Genomic DNA, 23,487 nt, shown 5'->3' on the forward strand with positions numbered 1-23,487 from the left:
AACTGCTACAACACACTCACCCGGAACGAGGACATCAAACCCAAGTGCAAACAGCTTTAAAGAAATGGAAAAGAACTTAATCATCTGAAGAATTAATGTGACAAGTGCCCACATTTACACCTCCCACCAACCTTCAATCATTTGAAAACGTACTTTAATCTTTTAAGAGAAAAAAAAAATTGCAAAATGCTAGATCTGCAGTCCTGGAGCTTGGGTATTTCCGGCATGCTGCTTCAATGGAAACGCGGCTGCTCCACATACACACACGCAGGAGCCCAGCTTTTTGCTGATTTGTTTTTTCTGGACATCGATGCAGAAGCATGAATTATTTGTGTGGGCTGGGTGAGGTATTAAATCTGCAGCCGACACAGGTTTGCAATGTTTTGCATGGTTGTCAGCTTAATCTCAGTCATAAAAAAATAAGTAGTGTGCTCGCCAGCGTGGCCTAATTTTTCAGCTGGGCTGTTTTCTCCCTGAGTTCCTAGCAGAGGGGAAGGCAGAGCTTGAGGGCTGGAAGGGAGAATGGCTCCTAGGGAGGCATGGAGGCCCATAACTGCTGGGTGCTGCTAGGAAGATGGGGCCAGGGGATGAAGGATGCTCTGGGAGGCAGAATGGCTAACAATATAGGTTTGGGGTTTGAGTCCCATATGACCTTGGGCAGATAACTTAGCCTCTCTCTAAGCTTCACTGTCCTCTCAATGGGTAGAATAACAATACCCTTTCCTTATAAGGATTAAATGAGATGACCCAGGTGAAGCATCAAACAGTGCCTGGGATATAGTAGGTGCTCAAAATGTTAGCTGGCTGCCTCTAGAACTCTATCTGCTCCTCGTGCAGGAATGTTGATAGCTTAATAGAGACCTATTTGCCTTTACCCTGGGCCCAGAATCCAACCGCCTCTGGCCAAGTCAGTCCCCCATTCTGAGCAAAGGTCCTTGCCCTGGGCTTGGAAGAGGGGACTTCTGAGATGGGGCAGCAGCCACTGTGGGCCCTGGGCAACCGCTGGTGTTCTGGGAAGGCCCAACTACAGGTCAACAAAACCCCTTGAGGCCTTTGTTCTGCTGAGAGACATGCTGGCAGGACCGCCTTCCTACACAATGAGCACAGTCAGCCTTCCTGCAATTCTCATCTACTGGTCCTCAAGTCAGCGAGAATTAGTTTAATCCATCCTCCATGACAGCCTTGTAAATCCCCAAGGCTGCTCACAGACCAAGAGGAGTTTCTCCTTTCCAGTATTTGTAGCCCCAACTTTCAACTATATTCTTAAGATAAGGTCCTGAAATCTTCCATTCATCCAGGTCACTCTCCCTTGGATTCACTCTAGCTTGTCAAAGCCCGAGTGTCATGTCCAGAAGTGAAGTGTCATGTGTGGAAATAAATACAGTATGTGGTTTAACCAGCAGATCACAGAAGGACTGTGAGCTTTCTTGTTTGGGATACTTTATTTCTATTAAAACTGTCATCAGATTGTCTATTCTTTGTAACCTCAGCATACTACCAACTTATAGCACACTCCCTCTGTCAACAAAATCTCCCTCAGGCTTTCTCCCGTGGACTGAGCTTAGACCTCTTCCCCCCTAGCTTGTATGTACTCTAGATGATTTGGAGCTTAGAACAGAAATCTGCATTATCTGGCTAGGGTGTCAAGCAGTCTGGATATTTCTGAAACCTGACTCTGGCACCCATCATATTGGCACTCCCCCCTGACTTCACATCACTGACAAAACTGATAAACTTGCCATCGATGTTCTCATCCCAGGCTTTGATTAAATAGTGAATAGGACAGGGCCAGGCAGACAAGCTGACAGACTGACATCATCACTCTTTGGGTATGCTCATCCAACTGATTATAATCAACCCAGCCATTCCATCACTAAGCCCCTCACCCTCCTGGATGCTCCGTATAGACATTTCTCTGTCTTGCCAGCAGTGATGTCAGAAGACACTCTCAAAACATCTTGCTAACCCCCACCTATACAAGGTCTACAGCACTTCCTTTATCTACCAAATAGAAATAGGTTAAGTGTTTCTAAAAAGGCAGTGAGGATGGTCCGGCAGGTCTGACTCTTGGTGAATGCATGCTGTCTCTCAGGCCTCACTGTTTTTCCTTAGAGAGTGTTCACAGCCTACTCGCTGAATAATCTAGCCCAGAGTTTTCCCTGTGAGTTGACACCAAGCTCACTAGTCTAGAGAGTGCAAGATGCTTTTTGCATCTTGAAATTTTTGAGTGCTTTCAGTCTGCCAACACCTCTCTCCCATTCCCTCAGAGATTACTGACAACAGCTTCCTGAATCTCATCTGCCAATTTGACTGGTATTCTGGGGTGCAATACATGTGGACCAGGAGATCTGAAATCATGGCTTCAACCCTCTTATCGATGCCCATATGACTCTTCCTAGTCTAATAACCATTCTTTTTGAGATGGAAGCACAATAGAAGTAGAGGAAATTTTTGCTGCCTCTCTGCCTCTGATTAACATTACTCTGTCCAAACAATGGGCCCTAGGTTTTCTTCTTCTTGTTCGAAACAGAACTATGAAAAACAAAGTCCTTTTTGCTGATCATAGCCCTTTTTTGCAAGACTTAATTCTTCTTGAGTTTCAGCTTTTCTTGATCCTATTCCTTAAAGTGTCTGTTGGTATAACATACTTCTCTCTCCAGCTTTTGTTCAAATTCTTCAAAAATATTCTGAGTCATGTAAAGAATTATCTACATATCTCTACTGGTCCCCAGAGGTATTACACCTCTTTTTAGTTTTCAGGGGACTTTCTGCAATAATAGTATTAAGGGGTACCTTTAACTGAGTGCACACTATGATGTCAGGTCCTATGCTAAACCCTTTATATACTTTATTCCTTTCATTTCTATAACAACCCTATAAATAGGTATATTTTTCCCATTTTACAGATGAAGAAACTGAAACTCAGATACTTAAATAACTAGTCCAAGATCACACAATGGGCAAATAAAGGGCTGAGACAAAAAACCCCAGGTCTTCCTGACGCCAGCTAAAGTGTAACCACAATATTTTTCCTTAAGAGCCTCCCATCCCTTTGAGTGGTCTTTCCTTCTGGGGTTTCAAAGGCCATGAAGACACATCTATTTTTTTTTTCCCTGAACTCTTAAAAGAATTGCTTCCTAGAAGCCACGGCAGGGCTGCCCAAAGGGTATTTGGTGGAATTTTAATTTAAGAGAAGCTTCTAGAAGAGCAGATGTGGCAAAGGCTGGATGCAATACACTGCATCTCAGATTAAAGATTCCTAGAATGTTGGCATTTCGAAGACTCTGAAGAGGACTACAGAGGGCAAAGGAACCAGTTTCATTTTGTGTAAGCCAGTCTCTTCCAACCTTAGCCACAGGAACCCCTTTTCACTTAATCCCCAACCGACCCCCCTAAAAGGCTGTGGGGACCCTCCCTCTGGGGACCACTGGTCAGGCAGTGCTCTGACAAGGCCCAGGGTTTTCCCTCCTGAACCCTGCTCTGCCCAAGCGCTTTCTCCCAAGGCCCTGTCACTCCCACTCCATCAGCTTCCTTGCCGGTCAGAGTCAGGTGCACAGCCGAGGCGCCTCGTCATTTCCTTCACCCCAAGACAGACGCTCTCAGGAGGCCTGTCAGACACTTATACGATGCTCACCTTCAGCTCTCAGCCCGATGCCGGGAAGCTGAAGCTCTTCTGAGTGACCAGGGCTTACCTTGGTGACAATTTTGTGATTTTTACCTGGAATTTTGTGTCATTCTTTCTTTTCACTGTGCAGGGCAAGCTGTAACAGCTCCTACAATATCACTTCTCTGACTTTTTTTTACTATTCTTTTTTTAAAGTTGAAAGAGCCAAATAGTTCTATAAGGTTCATTACAATAGTCAGCAGTCTTCCCACTCCCCACTCCTCGGAGACAACCACCGTCATCTCTGTTCGCTGATTCTTTCGGTATTTTCCTCAATACCTCTAATACACTTTCTTTCTACTTCCTGGTATTCCCTTTTCAGGCTTTATCTATTGACTTGCTGCTACAGAAGACGAGCTTTTAGCTCCCTTCCATCCCACCCTCCCACCTTCCCAACATAACTATATTGTAAGTTTGCTTGGCTCAGTATTAAGTGTTTACGTTATTATACTAATGCTATTTACAACTGAGTCATGTAGTATAATATGATTACTTTTCCTTTCTAGTGTGATTTAAAAATATATATATTTATTTATTTTATTTTTGGCTGCATCGGGTCTTAGTTGCAGCACGCGGGATCTTTCATTGTGGCGTGCAGGTTTCTCTCTAGTTGTGGCGCGTGGGCTCCAGAGCACGCGGGCTCAGTAGTTGCGGTGTGTGGGCTTAGTTGCCCTGTGGCATGTGGGATCCTAGTTCCCCAACCAGGGATCAAACCTGCATCCCCTGCATTGAAAGGCAGATTCTTAACCACTGCACCACCAGGGAAGTCCCTCAATTTTATCTTTTTAAAGACACTTCTCCAGGGGCTTTCTTGGTGGTGCAGTGGTTGAGAATCTGCCTGCCAATGCAGAGGAGATGGGTTCGAGCCCTGGTCCAGGAAGGTCCCACATGCCGCGGAGCAACTAAGCCCGTGCGCCACAACTACTGAGCCTGCACTCTAGAGCCCACAAGCCACAACTACTGAGCCCACGTGCCACAACTACTGAAGCCCACGCGCCTAGAGCCCATGCTCCACAACAAGAGAAGCCACCACAATGAGAAGCCTGTGCACCGCAACAAAGAGTAGTCCCCACTCACCGCAACTAGAGAAAGCCCACACGCAGCAACGAAGACCCAACACAGCCATAAATAAATAAATAAATAAATAAATAAATTTATTTAAAAAAAAAAGAGTAGCCCCCACTCGCCGCAACTAGAGAAAGCCCGTTCGCAGTAATGAAGACCCAACACAGCCAAAAATAAATAAATTAAATAAATAAATAAAATATCATTAAAAAAAAAAAAACATTTCTCCAGAGGATCCTTCCAAAAGACTCTAGTCTGAACTGTCTGCCTTCCGTTCTTGCGGCACAAGTGTCGTCACGGGATCACCCCTTACCTTCACACTGGTGATTCCTCTTGCCTTTCTCATGTTGGATCCTATTTCCTGCTCCCCATATGTTTTCCTCACTCATTTCAATGGAGCATATCCTCTAGCAGCTTTCACTTTTTTAGTATGCTTCTCTCTGACCTGCCACCCTCAGGGGTTTTCAGGCAAATTAAAACACCAGCTTTACTCTGTGCACTGGTATAGAGACTTCCAAGGCCTTCTTTCCAGTTATTTTTTCCTGTGAATTGGCAGGCAAATCCTCCACTTTTATTTTCTTTTACAGGCAGTACCCAGTGGTGAAGAGGTCTGGATCTGGATTCAAACAACCCAAGGTTCAAATTTTGGCTCTGAACTTTATTAATCTTGGCTCATTGACCCGAAATAAGTTATACAATCTATCTAAGCCTCCGTGTTCTCGTTTGTAAAATGGGGACAAAAATAGCCCACAACACAGGGCCTGGCACATGGCGATACTTAATAAAAACTGCTTGCTTGGGACTTCCCTGGCGGTCCAGTGGTTAAGACTCTGCGCTCCTACTGCAGGGGACACGGGTTCGATCCCTGGTCGGGAAGCTAAGATCCTGCATGCCGCGCGGCCAAAAAAACAAAAACAAACAAACAAACAAAAAAACCTGCCTGCTTGGTCACAGAACATGTCCAGCCCAGGATTCTTTTGGGAGCACTGAGGAGTGGTTTGCGGGATGGCTCAGAGGCACGCCTCAGTAATTCAGCAATTGATCTAAATCTTTCCATTTCTTTCTTTTTTACTACCTGTCTATGTAACACATCCTATATTTACACGTCCCACTGTTTAAGGGGACTTTTTACATATCCTAACACGCCTTCTCTTTCCAGTGTCAGGACAGACTCCTGATTTCTAGTGCTGCACAGTTTATAGTACAGGCCCCTGTTCACCCTACCCACACTTCACAGATTGACAGAACCGTATCCATGTTTCCTCTCCACCCTGGTCTCTACAGATTGAAAAGTCTCAATTTTAGCCTAAGGGTATTGGTCACATTCTATCAATGGCAGCAGGTGTGGAAAGGAGAGGAGCCCGACCACCGAGACTCCTTTTAGCCACAATCCCAGTCCTGTGACAGTGATGACGTCTGCACTGGCCACACCACTTGGGGCCTTTTCCTTGGGGACGCCCGGGAGCAGGAACCAGGGCACCCGGGTTGGCAACTATTCAGAAGTGAAGTGGGTTTGGCCTGCTGAGACCAGCCCAACCTCTGGCTTCTGCCGCTAGCTTGGGAGATTATTCCTTTTGCTTTCAGATTGCTGACGAAACCTCTGAACTTTCCAGAGAAAGAACCACTTGCAGGTTTCCCTTCAGGGCAGGACTGGGACAGGGTGTGGGTGTGGGTGAGGGCACCAGCTCACCTCCACAGTTACTGCTACCATCTGAATTTGGAAAAATTCTCTGATGAGGATGACACACGAAGTAAAAGGCCTTAAAAGGTTACTGGTAAACACCAACAACCAAATGATGAAACGCAGTATTTTCACTGTGAATATTCCAAGGATGGAACGTGATGATAGAACAGTGGGACGGAGTGTGGGTGAAGATGACAGAGTGAGGAAAACTTGTGTTAAGGTTGGTGGATTCCTTCATCAACTATTAACTCCTCTGGGCACCAGGGACCGCCCCCCGCAGCCTTGTGGTCTGACTCAGGTGGGAGACTAGGACCCCTGCTCTCCTGAATGAGCCTGCTCTAGCCAGAGCCCTTGGCTTTCTGGTTTCTGAGACACTGAGTCATTTCCTCTCTCCAGCTCTCACCTTTGAGCCTTCCTTTTCCCTTCCCTGGAGAAGTGACTCACTACTGAAGTGTTGGGTGACACTGAGGATCAAGGATGGGCGATAAAAATACTCCTGATTGTGCAATTTGAGGAAGAGAGATGCAGTTTGGATTGAGAATTCAACGTGCCGGCCATGAACTCTGAGGCTGGGGTGTTAACGATGGCCACTGCTTCACCTCTTTGGGGAAGTAGAGCAGAGAATGGAGTTCAAACAGAAATTCACCCAGGCAGGACTGCTGTGGAGTCCTTGTTCTGCCCTTTCAAATGTGTATTTCTGAGAAAGGCACATAAAGGCAGGCACTTAGCAAGACAAATGTGGATCACAGAGGCCTGGGCCCTTCCTCCCATCAGCCCTGTGGGGACTGGCTGGGGCCCTGAGAGCAGGGCTGTTTCTTCTTGGGTTTTCTCTCCAGTGAAAACAACCGTACTTCCCCAGCGTGGGAGTGGTGAGGGGAGCCAACGTGACACACTTGGGCTCCGGGCAGGCCATTGCACTGACATGATAGAGCCCTTTGAGCAGGGTTACCCAAGACTGCCCTGCATGCAGGAAGTGATGGCAATAGCCCAGCTGTTTTCCCAGATGGAAACTCACCTTCCTTCACCCAATTCACTGGATGCAAACGAGATATTTTCTTCTTCTAATTAATCTTCATGGGTCTCATAGGCTGAGCAAAACAAAACACAATTTTCTCTAAAGGATGACTCTTTGGCCAGGTCACAAGCTATTCAAGATGGGAACAGAGGCAGCATGGCTACCCATCCAAAAGGCTAAACAGATGGGAGCAGAGACACTCATAAAAGTGGAGAGAAATATATGTGTGTTTTGTGTGCATGTTGGGGGAAGGGTGCAGCTGAAAATGTCACAACAGGAGAAATCATGCTACAAAACCTTAATTTTCCAGAAAATTAAGGCAACAAGCAAAAAAAAAAAAAAAGCCTTAAAAGCTGCTGGTGCAATTCCAAAAGACTGAGAAACTTAGCTCAGCGATGACGGTTAGTTTGCTTTTTAAAGGTGCCTCAACTACAAAGTGTCTCTCCCACAGCCAGGAACCTTCCCCCCCAACACATGTGCACACACATGCATGGGCCCTGCCCCTCTTTGGGGGGGATTATGTGACCCAGAGAGCTCCCTAAAGGTCCCCCAACCTCAATCAGTGACTCACTGGCAGAAGGAGGAGGAGGTCCTGGTACACTGATGCAGGTTCCCAGCATCAGAGCAAGTTTACAGAAATGCAAATCTCCCCACGCACTGCACCTGACCATGCACATCCCCCGGGTCACTGTGGGGAGGCTGGGAAGCAAAGGCCAGACTCCACAGAACAGTCCATGTCTAACCAGGCAACCTCAGACAGAGGATGCCAGTGACTTTTTCTCCCTCGACCCAGGTCCTTATAAATGTTGGCAGGCACAGTCCTTAAGCCGGGCTCCCCTCAGTGGCACAAAGGAGTTGCTTCCCAAACTCACGTGGGCAGGCCGTGGGAAGGGAGGCGCCAGCAAGCCGAAGGAGGCTTTTCTCAACTGATCATCTTGGGAAAAGCCAGATACAAATTTCACGGCTGGAATGCAGGGGTTGTGAAACGCTGGAAGGAGCCCCAAAAAGGGCTAAGGACTCCCCTTCCGGGAAGGCGGGAAGGCGGTGGGAGGAGGGTTGGCAGGGGGAGTGGGAGAGGAGCAGTTACCCAGAGGGCCCCGCCTTTCTGGGAAGCAGGAAGTGAGGCCTCAAGAAAAAAAGAAAGAAATCCCCTAGCCCTGAAGCGGTGGAGGGGCCAGAGATATACGGTTGATTTTGTTTCTGAACATGAAGAAAACAAGGCTTTGTGTTAAAAAGTAATTCTGGTATAAATGAGACAATTATGACACATCTTGTTATCTCTGGGATTTGGAAGCACTGAGCCTGGCGGCATGTCTTCCCTAGAGTTAAATACAAACAGTAAGCTTCTAACACGGGGCTTTAGCCTTGTCCTCGGTGCCAAGGGAGCAGTCTCTACTCATGCTCTGACTAGTTAGAGGAGGTCCACCTGTGAGGGTGAGAGGCACAGTCTGGGGTGTCCCTCACGCGGTCCCTGAGAATGGAGTAAGGAAGGTCACACCATGTTAACGGCTGAGGGACTGCCCTAAGTGCCACCCTTTTCTCACCTTGGCCAAGTTACTTATTAGCCTCTCTGTACCTCACTCAGTTTCCTCATCTATAAAAGGGGGATCATAAGATTATCTTCTTCACAGAGTGACTATGAGGATGGTATAAAGCACTTGGAACATTACCTGGCACTTGCACCTGATCAGTGTTAGTCGCCATTAAGGTGGGAAAAGAGCAAGTGCCTGACTCCCTCAGGTAGGCCAGAGCCCAGCTGCTAATACCCAGGCTCCATCGGCTCTTCTGAACCTCTGCTCTACCTCCACAGCCTTCTCAAACCACGCTCAGGCCCATAAGACTATGCATCAGAGCCCCAGCCCAGAAAGCCTGACTAAAGGAAATCGGACACGAAGACACAATAGGGCCCATGCCGGTCACTCCCCCACAGGGAGAGGAGCAAACACTAGTGCCAGCACATTTTGGGTCGGCTTTCTCAGTCACAATCCATGCGGTTTATCTGAAACCAGGTCAGGTCCCAGGGTGGGCAGCACAGATATTACAGTCATGCGTGCTAATCTGAACTGAGGCCGCCGTCATCGATCCTGAGGTGACAGGGAGCTGGAGACTTGAGGGAGGGTTGGAAAATGTTCTTGGCAAAGGAGGAACCATTTCTCAACCAACTGCTAACAAATTGGTAACCAGCACTGAAAACCTGAGAGGAGACATTCCGATTCCCTTCAGACTGCAGATTCCAGCACCTTGGAGACACGACTGGGTCCTTGAGCTGCAGGGAAGGGAGATGACCCCAGATGGCTGCACCTCTGATCTATTCCCATCCATCTCTCTGTAGCTCAGCCAACTCAGGTCAAAGAGTGGAGGCTGCAGCCTCTGCCCTGTGTCTACAGATTGCCCTTGGACCAGATCCGATGTCCCACTGCCCAGTAGGCTGAGTCTGGGCTGGATGTCTGCATCCAGGAACCCTGTGCGCCTTACAATGTCTCAGGGTGCAGCAGCTGGAAGTACGCCCTAGACTGGGAGTGAGATCTCAGACTTGTCCCAGATGTACAGTAGGGGCAAGTGGGCTGCCTCCACAGGAGCCCATGCCCTTCTGCCCAGAAACCCAGACCTTTGGAGGTGGAAGGGCCACCTGGACTGACTATCACAAGTTATGGGGCAATCTGCTTGAGCCTTTAAGCCTTCAATTACCTCCCGACCTCCCATCAGTGCCAACGGGGCCCAGAGGAAGAGGCCAAGCTCAGGGCATGCAAAGGAGTATGGCCCTGGGACAGGGTCCAGACTCACAGGTGGAGAGTTTCCAGATGCCCCACGACTCAGCCTGGCCATCTGCTCCTGCCAGGGGAAGATGGTGCCTTAAGCCAGCTCCTTCAAGGCGGCTGGCTGCAGAAATCCACTGGCTGGAGTTGAAAGCTGCTTGGAGGTGGCAGTGGAGGCTTCTCCAGGCTCTTGCAAAAGAGCTCTACTCTCATGACTTCTGGATGGCAGATTCTTCAGGTGGGCCACCTTGGGCAGCCAGAGTAACTCTCCCTACTCCACAATCTGCTCCCAGGTTGCAGCCTCGACTTTAACCAGCCAGGCCTCCCCTGTTCCATCCCTGTCAGCTTCTTCACCTGCTTGTTAAAATTCCAGGGCACCTTCAATGCCCATCTCATGTCCTTCCTCCTCCAAGAAGCCCTCCCTAACTACTCCAGGTCATGCTGACTTGACCCTTCTGTAGCACATTAGATCATTACCATTTCTGGGGATCGTGGATGAGCAACTGGAGCTAGAATTCAAAGGAACTATTTCCAACAAATTACATCCACAGCCAGAATCATGCCAATTAATTGTTTCAGTTCATGTGCCCCCAAAAGAGCCTACACCCCAGATGGCCCTCTGGGTCCTGAGCCTGCCACACAGCAAGTGTGTAATAAAGACTTCTTAGAAGAAGGACGGATCACCCTGGTCTTGCAGGAGTGGTCCGCCTCCTTGTTAGCCCAGGGCACAGCAACTTCCTCTCTGGCAGGCAGGGTTCCTGCTCTGGGCTGCCAGCTCCCAGGCATCCCCTGCCAGCAGCTATTCCCTAGAGCTGCCCTGGGACTAAGGGCAGAGCGTGGTGCCCAGCTCCAGCTCTGCCCACCATTCGCCCCCATCAGAGGAAGAGAGGTCAGCAGGAAGTGGATCTGACCTCTGGGGTGGTCACAGTCTCTCCTAAGAGCTATAGGGGCTCTTGGACAGACAGCAGAGGCCTGCAGAGGACTTCCCTTCCCTGGGCCCCATGGAAGGGAGGCAGGAAGAAGGGCCTCAGCAGCAGGCGTCCAGTCCGGGGCTGGCCAGACAGGGAGGCCCCTGGGGTTGCAGCTATCAGCCGGAGACCAGGCTCCAGGAAGGAAGGAAGGGCAACTCTGGCCGAAGCCGAGATAAGGAAGGGAATCGTGCTTAGCACAATGGGCTCCCACAAGGCTGGGAGGCCCCAAGTCAGATTTTGCCCCAACTTGGCCTCCCATCTGCTCACACAGCCCATGTAAATATTTACTGTTGTTTATATTTCTGGTCTGCTGCGTCCCCTCTGAGGCCCTTACAACCCACAGATCTGTGTGTCCCAGAGACCCTGAGTCCATCCAACAAGGCCTCTGGGCGTTGTTTTCTCTCATGCAAGCCACAGGGACAGGCCCTGAAGGACAAAACTGCCCCCTTGTCCCAGTCCCGGGACACTGCTGTCAGGAAGCTAGACTAACCCCTCTGTGGGCAGGGCACTTACGGGGCCCGGTCGTGGGTGAGGCCATTCTGCCGCTGGGGGTTGATTGGCGGAAGGACGGGTTTGCTGTTGATCTCAAGTCCTCTCCTCAAGGTCTCCCGGATCTGCTCCGTGTCTGCAATGACACCATTAAGTTACCTGATGGCCCTCTGGGGCCCCAGCATCCCCATCCCTGTCCTTGGACCCTGGCTCTGCTGATGTGCTGGGGAAAGGCCCCCACAAAGGCTGGTCCTGAGGCCACTCTAGGCATCAGCTGTGCGATCTGAGTGCAGCATGAGGACACAGGGCAGACGAGGCATCGTGTGCTCTGGAAACTTCTGGTCTGAAGAGCACCATTCGTGTAGAAGACAAGGAATGGCCTCTGGACTGCAGAAGGGCACTCTCCAAGGCAGGGCTCTCCTCCACTGTCCTTTCCCATCCTGTGTCACAGGCCCTAGGCTTACGCCTAACATGGCTCCAGACAGTGACTCACAAGACAGCCACTGCCCAAGACCACCCAGGGATTCTACCCACTTAACGGATGCCAGTAAGGGCTGCGAGTGCTCTGCCATGAACGAGCAGGCGTCCCTTACACACGTTCCTGGGTTCTGGGTGGTCAGCTGGTATCTGACCCTGCCACCCCTTCCCCTTGGGCCGGGTCAGTGGGATACTGAGTCATCTCCCCACCTTGGTACCATCCCAGGGAACCCTGCCTCTCCACGGGTCTGCCAAGGGCCAGGAGGTGACAAAGGAGTCCCCTGGTTGAATTATTCCTTGGCAAGGTGCTTTTCTGGTCTTTGGGGTGAAGCTTACTAGTCTGGTCCCCTATATTGAGATTTTCGTCTAAGATTTACTTCTGCAAACTGCAAACACACACAAAAAAGCAAATTAACGTTTGTTGGTTAAAGGGTGGGCTTAGAGGATGGAGGTGATTATTAACTTTTCTAGTGTTTGACTTGTTATAGTGGCATGGATCTTTTACCATTTTTTTAAAAATAGCCAATGATGGTTGAAATTTTGGACAAAACTGTGAATCCCTCCTTAAATTAGCTCTTTTGTCAAAAGCAACTGAATGATTCTAATAACTGTACACTCTCTCAGAATCTCCCCAGGGCTTGACACATCATTAGAATAAGCAGGAAGGAAAGAAAGGGGTCAGATATTTGCACTAGGGGTTTAAGTTGTTTTTTATGGAAAGAAAACCTTTTATAAGTGCGGTCACATGCGCTGGTATTTTATTCAGGACTCTAGGTATCTTACTCTTCAAAAGGTAAGAAAAGGTGGAAGAACTGAAAAAGGAAGTAGAAAAAGCAGCTGTAATCACGTCTGTGTAAATGGCTGCTTTTCTTTTGGAGTTAGTTAGGGATGCCCTTTCTTAAAAACCACAACTGTTTCGCTAACCAAGACCAGCATGGTGAGCTTCCAACAGGGGAGCCATATCCTCCTTCCCCAAGGCCCCCCGACAAAATGCAGCAGGTAAGGGTGCCCTGCCTATGCCCCTTACATTATATATGCAAGAGAGTGGGGTGGGGAAGTTTGCAAACTGGCCTCACACTCAGGCCTCTCTTGTCTGAGGCCTGGGAGGGCCCAAGGCCAGAGTGATCCTCAGGTCTGGCATGGCTTTCAGGCTAGAGCTGGGCCCTGTGTCAATTCTGTGGGTGGCCGATGCTTGTTCTCTTGCACTTGGGTGGACTATGGCTGTTTCCTGTAACTGTTCTAGGGCTTCCACTCACCTCCCTGACCTCAGATAGCAAGGGGCAAATCTAAAACACAATGGTCACTGCTGGAAGTGCAATCTGAAATACACACAGGAAACACAGGAGAAACGGGTCAGTAAAGCTCCCTTCATTCCACCCTGCTGAAGACCTCACTTGCTGTTTAAATCCTGCCAGGAAATACTGAAACCCGGCCTGGGGAAAGGGAAGGCGACAGCTCCCACCTTTGCCAGAGAGCCGCCGGGGCTGAGTGCCGATGCAAATGCTCCGGCTGTCCTCGTCGTCCTCGGGGGGCCGGCTCAGGTCATCCCAGGCACACTTGGCGCTGACACCGCTCAGGTTGGACCCGTCCGTCTCAATGCCTTTGTCAACTCTCTCCTGCTTGGAAAGAGTCAAAGAGCCGGAGTTCCTTCAGCGAACCGGTGGCCCAAGGTCACCACCACCTTTCCCATGTTTACTGAGCCCTGGTAAGAGCTGAGCACGGGACAGGTGCCAGAAGAGCAGGGTCTCTGACCTTATTCTGCCCTGGTTACTAACGCGTGGCCGTCTCCGCCAGCCACGGGTCTCCTCCAGGGGAACCAGGAATTAGGGGAGCCGGGAAGAATGAAAATCCCAAGGGAAGCGTCTCCTCTCCCATCAGCCTTCCAGTAAAGTGACTGTCATTACCCGCTTCAGAGCTCCGACTCTGCCCACCCTGTGCTGGCCCGTGGAGCTGATGTGGCAGAGCCAGGAACCACCCCCCTGAGGAAAGGCACAGTCCTTCCTCTCCTCACTGATCACCCCGTCGTTGCTCCAGAGGCCAGGGTGGAAGCCGGCCACAGGCGGGAGAGGCGGGGACTCAGCCCAATTTCTCCGACTCCACACCTGCAGTTTTCTCTTCCAACAGCAGAGGGTGTGGTCACACAGGGAAGAGTCCCCAGAGAGCAGAAGGGCCGGACTTCCCCTTGCTGCATTGCTGACTTGTTTGGCCAAGAATTCTGGATGGAGATTCTTTTCCATTTCTGAGACTGAAACGGGGGCCTGGAGGGCAGTGACCATCTTTAGACCCCACCAGAGGCCCTGCCTTCGCACAGGCCTTGACACTTCTGAGTCCAAACACTCTCCAAATGGCCTCAAGGAAGAGCTAAACACAAACACCTGGGATTTCTGGTAAAACAAATTGTGATGTTGGGCTTTGGATGAGAGGTCATCTGGGAGGCTCCTGCAACCTTGTTCATAAACAGTCATGTAGGCCAAATAGAGCTTCTGAGTCAGTACTTCAGTAAGAGTCTGCTCCTCCCTGTCTGGGGGACCTTCTCCCCATGGTGCCACAGGCTCCAAACAGGCCTGCTGCTCGGCCAGGGAGCTCATCCAGGGAAGCACAAGGTAAGCTTACAGAGGGTCCTTATTTCTTGAGACCAGTCAGCAGGTGGCCCTGGCCCGATGCCTCCTTCCCATCAATCCCATTCTCCTCCTCTCCAGTGCTAGCAGCAGCCTAGGCAAAGCTGGGGATTCTGAGCAGAGGCGTGGCAGGCTGATGACAGGGAGTGGCTCTCTGTGCTCTAACCAGGGGCGTGTGAGCCCTAGTTTGCTTGGGGTGGAGTCTACGCTTTTCCCGCTCCACTGGCTACCCTGAGGCGCCTCACCTAAGCAAGGAGCTCAGGACACCTCTTGGCTCAACAAGCTCAGCCCACTTACTTTATGAGTAAACAAGAAAGGGTGAAGACGCAGAGGAGTTCAGAGACTTGTCCACGCACATAGCTGGCTAGTGGTAGAGCTTGGAGCAAAGGACCAGGAGCAGTTCTAAAACAAACGGCCTGCAAGCAGGCCCCAGAGACACAAGCGAGCACATAGGAGCTCCCAGTGGGTGCACAGAGCCCCCAGGAAAGGAAGCTGGACTTTCTCACTAAGGTGCCCCTGCTTGCTTTTTTTTTTTTTTAAATATAATCCTTCTCTTTATAAATTTATTTATTTATTTATTTATTTTTGGTTGTGTTGGGTCATCGTTGATGCGTGCAGGCTTTCTCTAGATGCGGCGAGCGGGGGCTACTCTTTGTTGCGGTGTGCAGGCTTCTCATTGCGGTGGCTTCTCTTGTTGCGGAGCACGGGCTCCAGGCACGTGGGCTTCAGTAGCTGTGGCTCACGGGCTCCAGAGCGCAGGCTCAGTAGTTGTGGCGCACGGGCTTAGCTGCTCCGCGGCATGTGGGATCTTCCCGGACCTGGGCTCGAACCTGTGTCCCCTGCATTGGCAGGTGGATTCTTAACCACTGAGCCACCAGGGAAGCCCCCCCTGCTTGCTTTTAAAGAACACTAGGCGCTCTGGGTCCTGCTGGCTGGCCTCAGGGGCGCCTGAAGACTAGGGAGGAGAACTGTTCTCAGCATGCAGAGAAAGGATGGGCTGCTTACCCTAGTAGCTTAAAGGATCAGGTGCTTTCTTAGCACTTGGCACCTAGGACAGGGGCCAAACAACAGCCCATGGTGCCCCGTGCTGGATCCCAGTGTGGCTGCAGAACAAGGGCTTAGGGAAACATAGCCTTCGTGGTTCCTGGTTCTTGCATAAGCAGAAGCTACAAAGAAACCAAGTTTAAAGTAGAGATAACAGAGGATATCCTGGCAGCAATTGGAAAGCTGCAGTGTTCAAGGCACTAGGAAAACAGAGGAGCATCATCTGTGAATGAGTAGGCCTTCTGCCCAAGAACTCCCAGGTCTGCAGTAAACAGCCCAGGGACTGCTGGCTACATGTCCACCTGCTACCTCTCCCGGCCACCTCCCACTCTTCCTAAAGGACATATAACTCCTGGCAGCAGCCTGTGGCCTACCAGATTTTTACAGAGGCATAAAATATTCAGAGATGGCAATGACCCGCAATGGGAAAGGGCAAAGGAGAAGGAGGCAGGCACGTGCCAGGCACATTATTAGCTGTCTGCGGTTCCTGCTTCAGGAGCTGCCAATAAGAAAGGAAGTTATGCTCTACGTGGCTTTCAAAATTCACCTTCATACAAACAGAGTGCTGCTTCTAAAAAACCCAAAGACAACACTGACACTCTGTACAGGTGGGCCACAGCGAGTGAGAACTGCAGGCCTGTGTGTATAGAGACTTCCTTTTATATATGAAGGGATGCCAACCTAGCCAGGGGAGGAGCTCGGTGTCTGACTACCCAAGATGAAAAATGTATCTAAAAGGGGGATGGGATCATTAGACCAATCAGCGCTCCCCGCTGCAGCTGGGCTGTGGGGTCACTATCACCTGTTCTACTGTCTGTTACAGGGTGGCGGTGGCAGTGGGGTGGCTTCCTGAAAGAAACTCTGTGTTCTTCCAAGAAGGGGAACATGGCAGGATGAGTACTGGGCAAGAAATATCCACTATACTGATTTTCTTTCCTTGCTAGTGATCCGATTTTTTGGTCAGGTTTATTGATGTATAATTTGTATTCAATAAAATCAATCCTTTTAAAATGCAAAAAAAAATATGTCTAAGACAAGTTTTCCTGGCCTGAAATCTCTGCTCCCTTATGTGCTCTGCAGAATTCAGAGGACAAATTCCAAATCATGCCATATTTCTACTCACTCACAAATAAAGCTCCTCCGTTTTCCCAGGATGAAAGCCAGTGTTATTTGGAAGAAGCCTAGGCACAGTGTGCTAGAAAGGTTTTCCTCACTCAAGACATACTTGCAGGTGTGGATCGATCTCAAATATGGTCTCTCCCCTCCTCATGTCAGTTATCAGCCAGGGGCCGCCAGCGCTGTGGACAAGGAAAGGGGACAGGATGGTAACTGAGGGTCTGGGGCTGATGGGCTGGGTCTACAGCCTGCCCTGTTTGCTGCCCCCGGCCCAGAACACAGGGGATTGGTTAGTGGCCAGAGACAGTCAGGGAGAGTGATCAGGAAGCCCCAGTCTGAAAACCCAGAGCTTGAAAACCCAGAGCCTGAGCAGCAATGTAAGGGGGCGCCCACATGTGGAGGGAAGGAGGGGTTCCCAAGCCCAGGCCCGGGGACCCCGCCCCCATCTCATAGTGCTGGGGTGTACTCACATGGGTACCGTCCGCAGCAGCTCCAGGATGCCCTGCCCATTCCACTGCTGGGCTGCGTGGAGCTCCTCGGTGCAGACGCCAACAATCTGAGACCCCGGGACAAAGATGCCATTGTGCGTTAATGGCCATTCCTCCAACCCACACGGAAGGTCAGCTACCCAGGCTCTCTTAGTATCACCCAAGTTGGGGGACCACAGGCAGGATCTGTGCTCAGGGGCTGATGTGTCCAAAGTGGGAGGGTTCCTTTAGGAGGGAACAGTGGCCTGGCTAGCAGATGGATGGGTCCACACACAGGGCACTGAGGTCTGACCCTTGCCCTGCTGTGATGGCTCAGGGGTCTGGGCGACACAAAGCTTAGCCCTAGACTGCAGAAGAGAAAATCAGGGCCCTGCCAACTCAGGATGGGTCCCCAGCCCATGTCTCTGGAAGCAGGGGAGGTCCAGGGAGATGCTCCTGCCCAGTCTAGGATCATGGGGATTGTAAACAGAGGAGATTTTGAGACCCTTCAAGCTTAGAACGATGACCAAAGGGCACCAGCAGCTCGCAGAGAAGCTCCCTTCCTTATCAGGGGCTGAGCCTTAGAGTAAATCTCAAAGGAAACAACTGAACTTTCGCACAGACCCCACCATGATCACAAGCAGCCCGGGTGCACCTGGGGTAGGTGCACGTCCCTTCCGGGTAAGGGAAAGTCCAGTCCAAAGCTGCCTGCCGGGAGGTCCTGTGCCTGTGGCTGTCTGGGTCTTACGAGTTCACAGAAATACCCTCCCTGCTATCCACTCAGTACAGCCATCCTTTCCTACCCAAATGGCCCCTGCCCCTGCCCCCTTACCCCATCTCAGCAGGTTAAATCAGGCCATCCGAATCTACCCGACAAACCATCAGAGGGACTAGAAAGTGGAAGAAGACCACAGGAAATCTCCGTTCCCTCACTGCCCCACCCAAGCCCTCCTGTCCTACCAGGAAAGGCTCAAGCCCAAGTCCAACCTGTGCCTCACCTGGAGGAAGGTAACCACCCCAAAGGGTGTCTGCACGGGCTGCATCTGCGGGTCCTCTGTCAGCAACATGTGCTGAATTCTCGACTCACTGTTATCCAAAGGGCTATGCCAAGACACGTGGTCCCCGCTGCAGAAGGTGTTCTCTGTGGACAGACGTGAGGGTCCTCAGCGACCGAGGCCCTGCAGCCAGGCCTGGAGCCCGACCCGGGGTCTCAGAAGCCCAGGCTGGGAGGCTCCCCAGCCTTCCAAGGTGGCCCCTGTGAAGGAGGGGACGCATTCACTTGGATGGGAGCAAAGAGTATGGCTACTGCCCCCAAACTAAACACGTTCCTGCTCGCCAATTCTGCCAGCCTTCAGTGGAAGATGACGGGCTGCCAGTGTGGCTGCTTGCTTGGCCTGGCAAGTCCAAAGACTTCTGGCATCTTTGCTTCCCCAGCACCTTCACTTATTCAGGCGGCGGGGGGCAGCCACAATCGGGTCTGCCACGAAAGAATAAAGTGCTTTACTGTGGGACCATCCTGGCCAGAAGTCCACAGGGAGGCTGGAGGGCAATAAAACCCTTCACCTTGGAAAAACATACCAGGATTTCTGTGCGTCTGAAATAGTGTTCAAATAGGAACTCCCTGCCTTGGAGGGCTTTTGAGATCTGTCACCAGTTTCTCACAGGTAGACAGATTCAGGGAATAGTTCCTCATTAGACGGAGGTCTGACTTTGCCTCACACACCTCAGCCGAGATGTGTAGCCCGGAGGTGCAGCTGTTCCCATGAGGACACAGGCATTGGGCCCAGGCTGCCCAAGAGAAACGTGCAAATACGGCCACCCTGTAGTCTCACTGTTGCCCTTCACACAGGCCCGCTGCTTTAAAGAAAGATGTTTAAGGTACCACAGCCACAAGGGAAAAACACCCAGATGCTATGACGTCTCCCAAACCCCGGACTCTCGCCTTGGGTGTCCTTCCACAGGTACTCTGCATTTACTAGCCTATAAGCATCTATAGGTCCTCTCCATTTTTTTTCCTTCACACCATTTTGCACATTTCATTTAAAATTATGTATCTTGGAGATCATTTCACGTCAACACATAAAGAGTTACCTCATTCCTTTTTTGCCCCAGTTTTATTGAGGGGAAATTATTATTTATAATTGACATATAACACTGTATTTGTTTAAGGTGTACAACATAATGATTTGATATATGTATATATTGTTAAATTATTACCACAATAAGCCCATCACCTCACATAGTTACAAATTTTTTTTCTTGTGATGAGAACTTTTAGGATCTACTCTCTTAGCAACTTTCAAATATACAACACAGTGCTGTTGACCATAGGCCACCATGCTGTATAATTACCTCCCCAGAACTTATAACTGGAAGTTTGTACCTCTTAACCCCCTTTACCCATTTCATCTACCCCTCCCCCACCTCCTCTCCCCTCTGGCAACCACCAGTCTGTTCTCTGTACCTATGAGCTTGGTTTTTGTTTTGTTTTCTTTTGTTCGTTTGTTTTATATATTTTTTAGATTCTACATATAAGTGATATCATACGGCATTGTCTATCTTTGTCTGACTTATTGCACTTAGCATAACATCCTCAAGGCCAATCCATGTCCCAAGTGGCAAGATTCCATTCTTTTTTATGGCTGAGTAGTATTCCATTGTGTATATATACCACTTTCTTTATCCATTCATCCATCAATGGACACTTAGATTGTCTCCATATCTTGGCTACTGTAAACAACACTGCAGTGAACATGAGGGTGCGTGTATCTTTTCAAATTAATGTTTTTGTTTTCCTCAGGTACACCCAGAAATGGAATTGCTGGATGACATAGTAGTTTCTGTATTTCATTTTTTGAGGAACCTCCATACTATTTTCCAAGTGGCTGTACCAAGTTACATTCCCACCAACAGTACATAAGTGTTCCCTTTTTCCACGCTCCCACCAACACTTGTTATCTTTTGTCTTTTTGATGACAGCTGTTCTAACAGGTGTGAGGTGATATCTCACTGTAGTTTTTACTTGCATTTCCCTGATTAGTGATGTTGAGCACATCTTCATGTAACTGTTGGCCATTTGTATGTCTTCTTTGAAAAAAGGTCTATTCAGTTCCTCTGCTCATTTTAAAATCAGATAGTTTGTTTTGGCTACTGAGTTGTATGAGTTTTAATTTTTTTGTATGAGTTATTTTTATATATTCGACATTAATCCTTTATCAGCTGTATGATCTGCAAATATTTTCTCCCATTCAATAGGTTGTCTTTTCATTTTGTCAATGGTTTCCTCTTCTGTGCGGAAGCTCTTAGTTTAATGTAGTCTCACTTATTTATTTTTGCTTTTGATGTCTTTGCTTTTGGGGTCAAATCAAAAAAAAAAAAATCACTGCCAAGACCAATGTGAAGGAGCTTACCCCCTATGTTTTCTCCTAGGAGTTTTATGGTTTCAGGTCTTACGTTCAAGTCTTTACACCATTTTGAGTAGAGTTCTGTGTACAGTGTAAGATAGGGGTCCAGTTTCAATTTTTTGGATGTGGCTGTCCAGTTCTTCCAACACCATTTATTGAAGAGGCCATCCTTTCCCCCATTGTATATTCTTGGCTCCTTAGTTGTAAATTAATTGACCACATATGTGTGGGTTTATTTCTGGGTTCTTTACTCTGTTCCATGGATCTATATGTCTGTTTTTATTTATTTTATTTTACTTTTTTAATAAATTTATTTATTTATTTATTTATTTATGGCTGCGTTGGGTCTTCATTGTTGCGCTCGGGCTTTCTCTAGTTGTGGTGAGTGGGGGCTACTCTTCATTGCAGTGCGCAGGCTTCTCATTGTGGTGGTTTCTCTTGTTGCGGAGCATGGGCTCTAGGCACGCGGGCTTCAGTAGTTGTGGCTTGCAGCCTCTAGGGCACAGGCTCAGTAGTTGTGGTGCACGGGCTTAGTTGCTCCACGGCATGTGAGATCTCCCCAGACCAGGGCTTGAACCCATGTTCCCTGCATTGACGGGCAAATTCTTAACCAATGCACCACCAGGGAAGTCCTATATGTCTGCTTTTAATGTCAATACCATACTGTTTTGGTTATTATAGTTTTGTACACTATAACTACCTCAATCTTTTTTTTTTAATAATCATGAAGTAAGTTTGTATTTTTCATCCTGAAATAGCTGAAATTGTCAACTACTTCATCCTTTATATAGCTGTATAGTAGTTCATTGTCATCTGTCACTTATTTTATTTATTTATTTATTTGGCTGCATTGGGTGTTAGTTGCAGCACATGGGATCTTCATTGTGGCATGCGGGGTCTTTCGTTGTGGCGTGCGGGCTCTTCGTTGCAGTGCACAGGCTCTCTATCTGCGGCACACGTGGGCTCTCTAGTTGTGGCGCACGGGCTCAGTAGTTGCAGCGCATGGGCTTAGTTGTCCCGCAACAAGTGGGATCTTAGTTCCCCGACCAGGGATTGAACCCATGTCCCCTGCATTGGAAGGCGGATTCTTAACCACTGGACCACCAGGGAGGTCCCTGGTCTATTACTTATGATCTGGGAATTTCAACTGTTGAGATCTCTTCACTTTTTATCAATATTTAAAGTAAGGCACAGCTCCAGGCAGAGCCAATCATAAACCCACAAATTTCCCAATTTCTGCTTGGCCCACTCCTCCCAGATTTTCTCTCCTTTTACAGAAGTGTGTGTCTACAAGCAGCATGCATGATCTGCAAGTAAGAAAACAATACAACACGTAAAAAGACTGAATTAGTAATTAAAAGCTTCCCCCACAATAAAAAGTCTAGGCCCAATGGCTTCACTGTAAATTCTACCAAACATTTAGAGAAGAATTAATACCAATTCTTCATAAACTTTTGCAAAAATTAAAAGAACAGCTAACACTTCCCAATTCATTCTATGAAGCCCTGATACCAAAACCAGACAAAGGCACTGCAAGAAGAGAAAGCCATGGATCAATATCACTTATGCATAGACACAAAAATCTTCAACAAAAATACCAGCAGACTGAATACAGCCACATATAAAAAGCATTATACACAATGACCAAGTGAGATTTATCCCAGAAATGCAAGTTTGGTTTAACATAAGAAAATCAATGTTATATACTATATCAATAGAATAGAGTTGTTTTTTTTTTTAAATCACATGATCATCTCGATAGACAGAAAAAGCATTTACCAAAATCCAATACTTTTTTTTTTTTAATGAATTTATTTAGTTAGTTAGTTAGTTTTGGCTGCGTTGGGTCTTTGTTGCTGTGTGGGGCTTTCTCTCTAGTTGCAGCGAGAGGGGGCTACTCTTCGTTGCGGTGCGTGGGCTTCTCATTGAGGTGGCTTCTCTTTGTTGTGGAGCAAGGGCTCTAGGCGCACAGGCTTCAGTAGTTGTGGCGCACGGGCTCAGTAGTTGTGGCTTGTGGGCTCTAGAGCGCAGGCTCAGTAGTTGTGGCACATGGGCTTACTTGCTCCGTGGCATGTGGGATCCTCCTGGACCAGGGCTCGAACCCATGTCCCCTAGATTGGCAGGTGGATTCTTAACCACTGTGCCACCAGGGAAGTCCCAAAATCCGAAACACTCGGACTAGGAATAGATGGGAACTTCCTCAACCTGTTAAAGCGTATCTACAAAAAACCTACAGCTAACATCATACTTGATGGTGAAAGACTGAATGATTTCCCTCTAAGATCAAGAACAAGGCAGAGTTGCTGCCTCTCACCACTTCTATTCAATGTGGTATTAGAGGTTCTAACCAAGGCAATAAGGCAAGAAAGAGAAATAAAAATCTGGATAGATTTAAAAGGAAATAAAACTATCTCTATTTACAGATGACGTGATCTTATACATTGAAAACCCTAAGGAATCTACTTAAAAACTATGAGAAAAAACAAGTTCAGCAAGATTGCAGGGTACAAGAATAATATACAAAAGTCACTTGTATTTCTATACACTAGCAAGAACAATTTTGAAAGTAAAATTTATAAAATAATTCCAGGGACTTCCCTGGTGACGCAGTGGTTAAGAATCTGCCTGCCAGGGCTTCCCTGGTGGCACAGTGGTTAAGAATCCACCTGCCAATGTGGGGGACATGGCTTCGAGCCCTGGTCTGGGAAGATCCCACA

The 23,487-nt window shown here is 48.7% G+C and overlaps 1 protein-coding gene across 2 annotated transcripts in view; it reads right to left on the bottom strand.

Annotated features, from left to right (window-relative positions):
- The window catches only part of SUFU (SUFU negative regulator of hedgehog signaling), a 108,704-nt gene that overhangs the window by 18,609 nt on the left and 66,608 nt on the right, over positions 1 to 23,487 (bottom strand). The window contains exons 4-8 of one of the 2 annotated variants that reach the window (XM_061200258.1): positions 18,365 to 18,507; positions 17,370 to 17,455; positions 17,009 to 17,081; positions 13,584 to 13,737; positions 11,669 to 11,780 (exon numbers count right to left, since the gene is read on the bottom strand). In XM_061200258.1, the coding sequence (XP_061056241.1) occupies positions 11,669 to 11,780; positions 13,584 to 13,737; positions 17,009 to 17,081; positions 17,370 to 17,455; positions 18,365 to 18,507 (568 nt within the window). Of the gene's footprint in view, positions 1 to 11,668; positions 11,781 to 13,583; positions 13,741 to 17,008; positions 17,082 to 17,369; positions 17,456 to 18,364; positions 18,508 to 23,487 lie in introns of both variants that reach the window. The other variant, XM_061200169.1, reaches the window with a different exon arrangement.

This window comes from Eubalaena glacialis, chromosome 1 (genome assembly GCF_028564815.1).
Source record: "Eubalaena glacialis isolate mEubGla1 chromosome 1, mEubGla1.1.hap2.+ XY, whole genome shotgun sequence".
Classification (NCBI taxonomy): Eukaryota; Metazoa; Chordata; class Mammalia; order Artiodactyla; family Balaenidae; genus Eubalaena; species Eubalaena glacialis.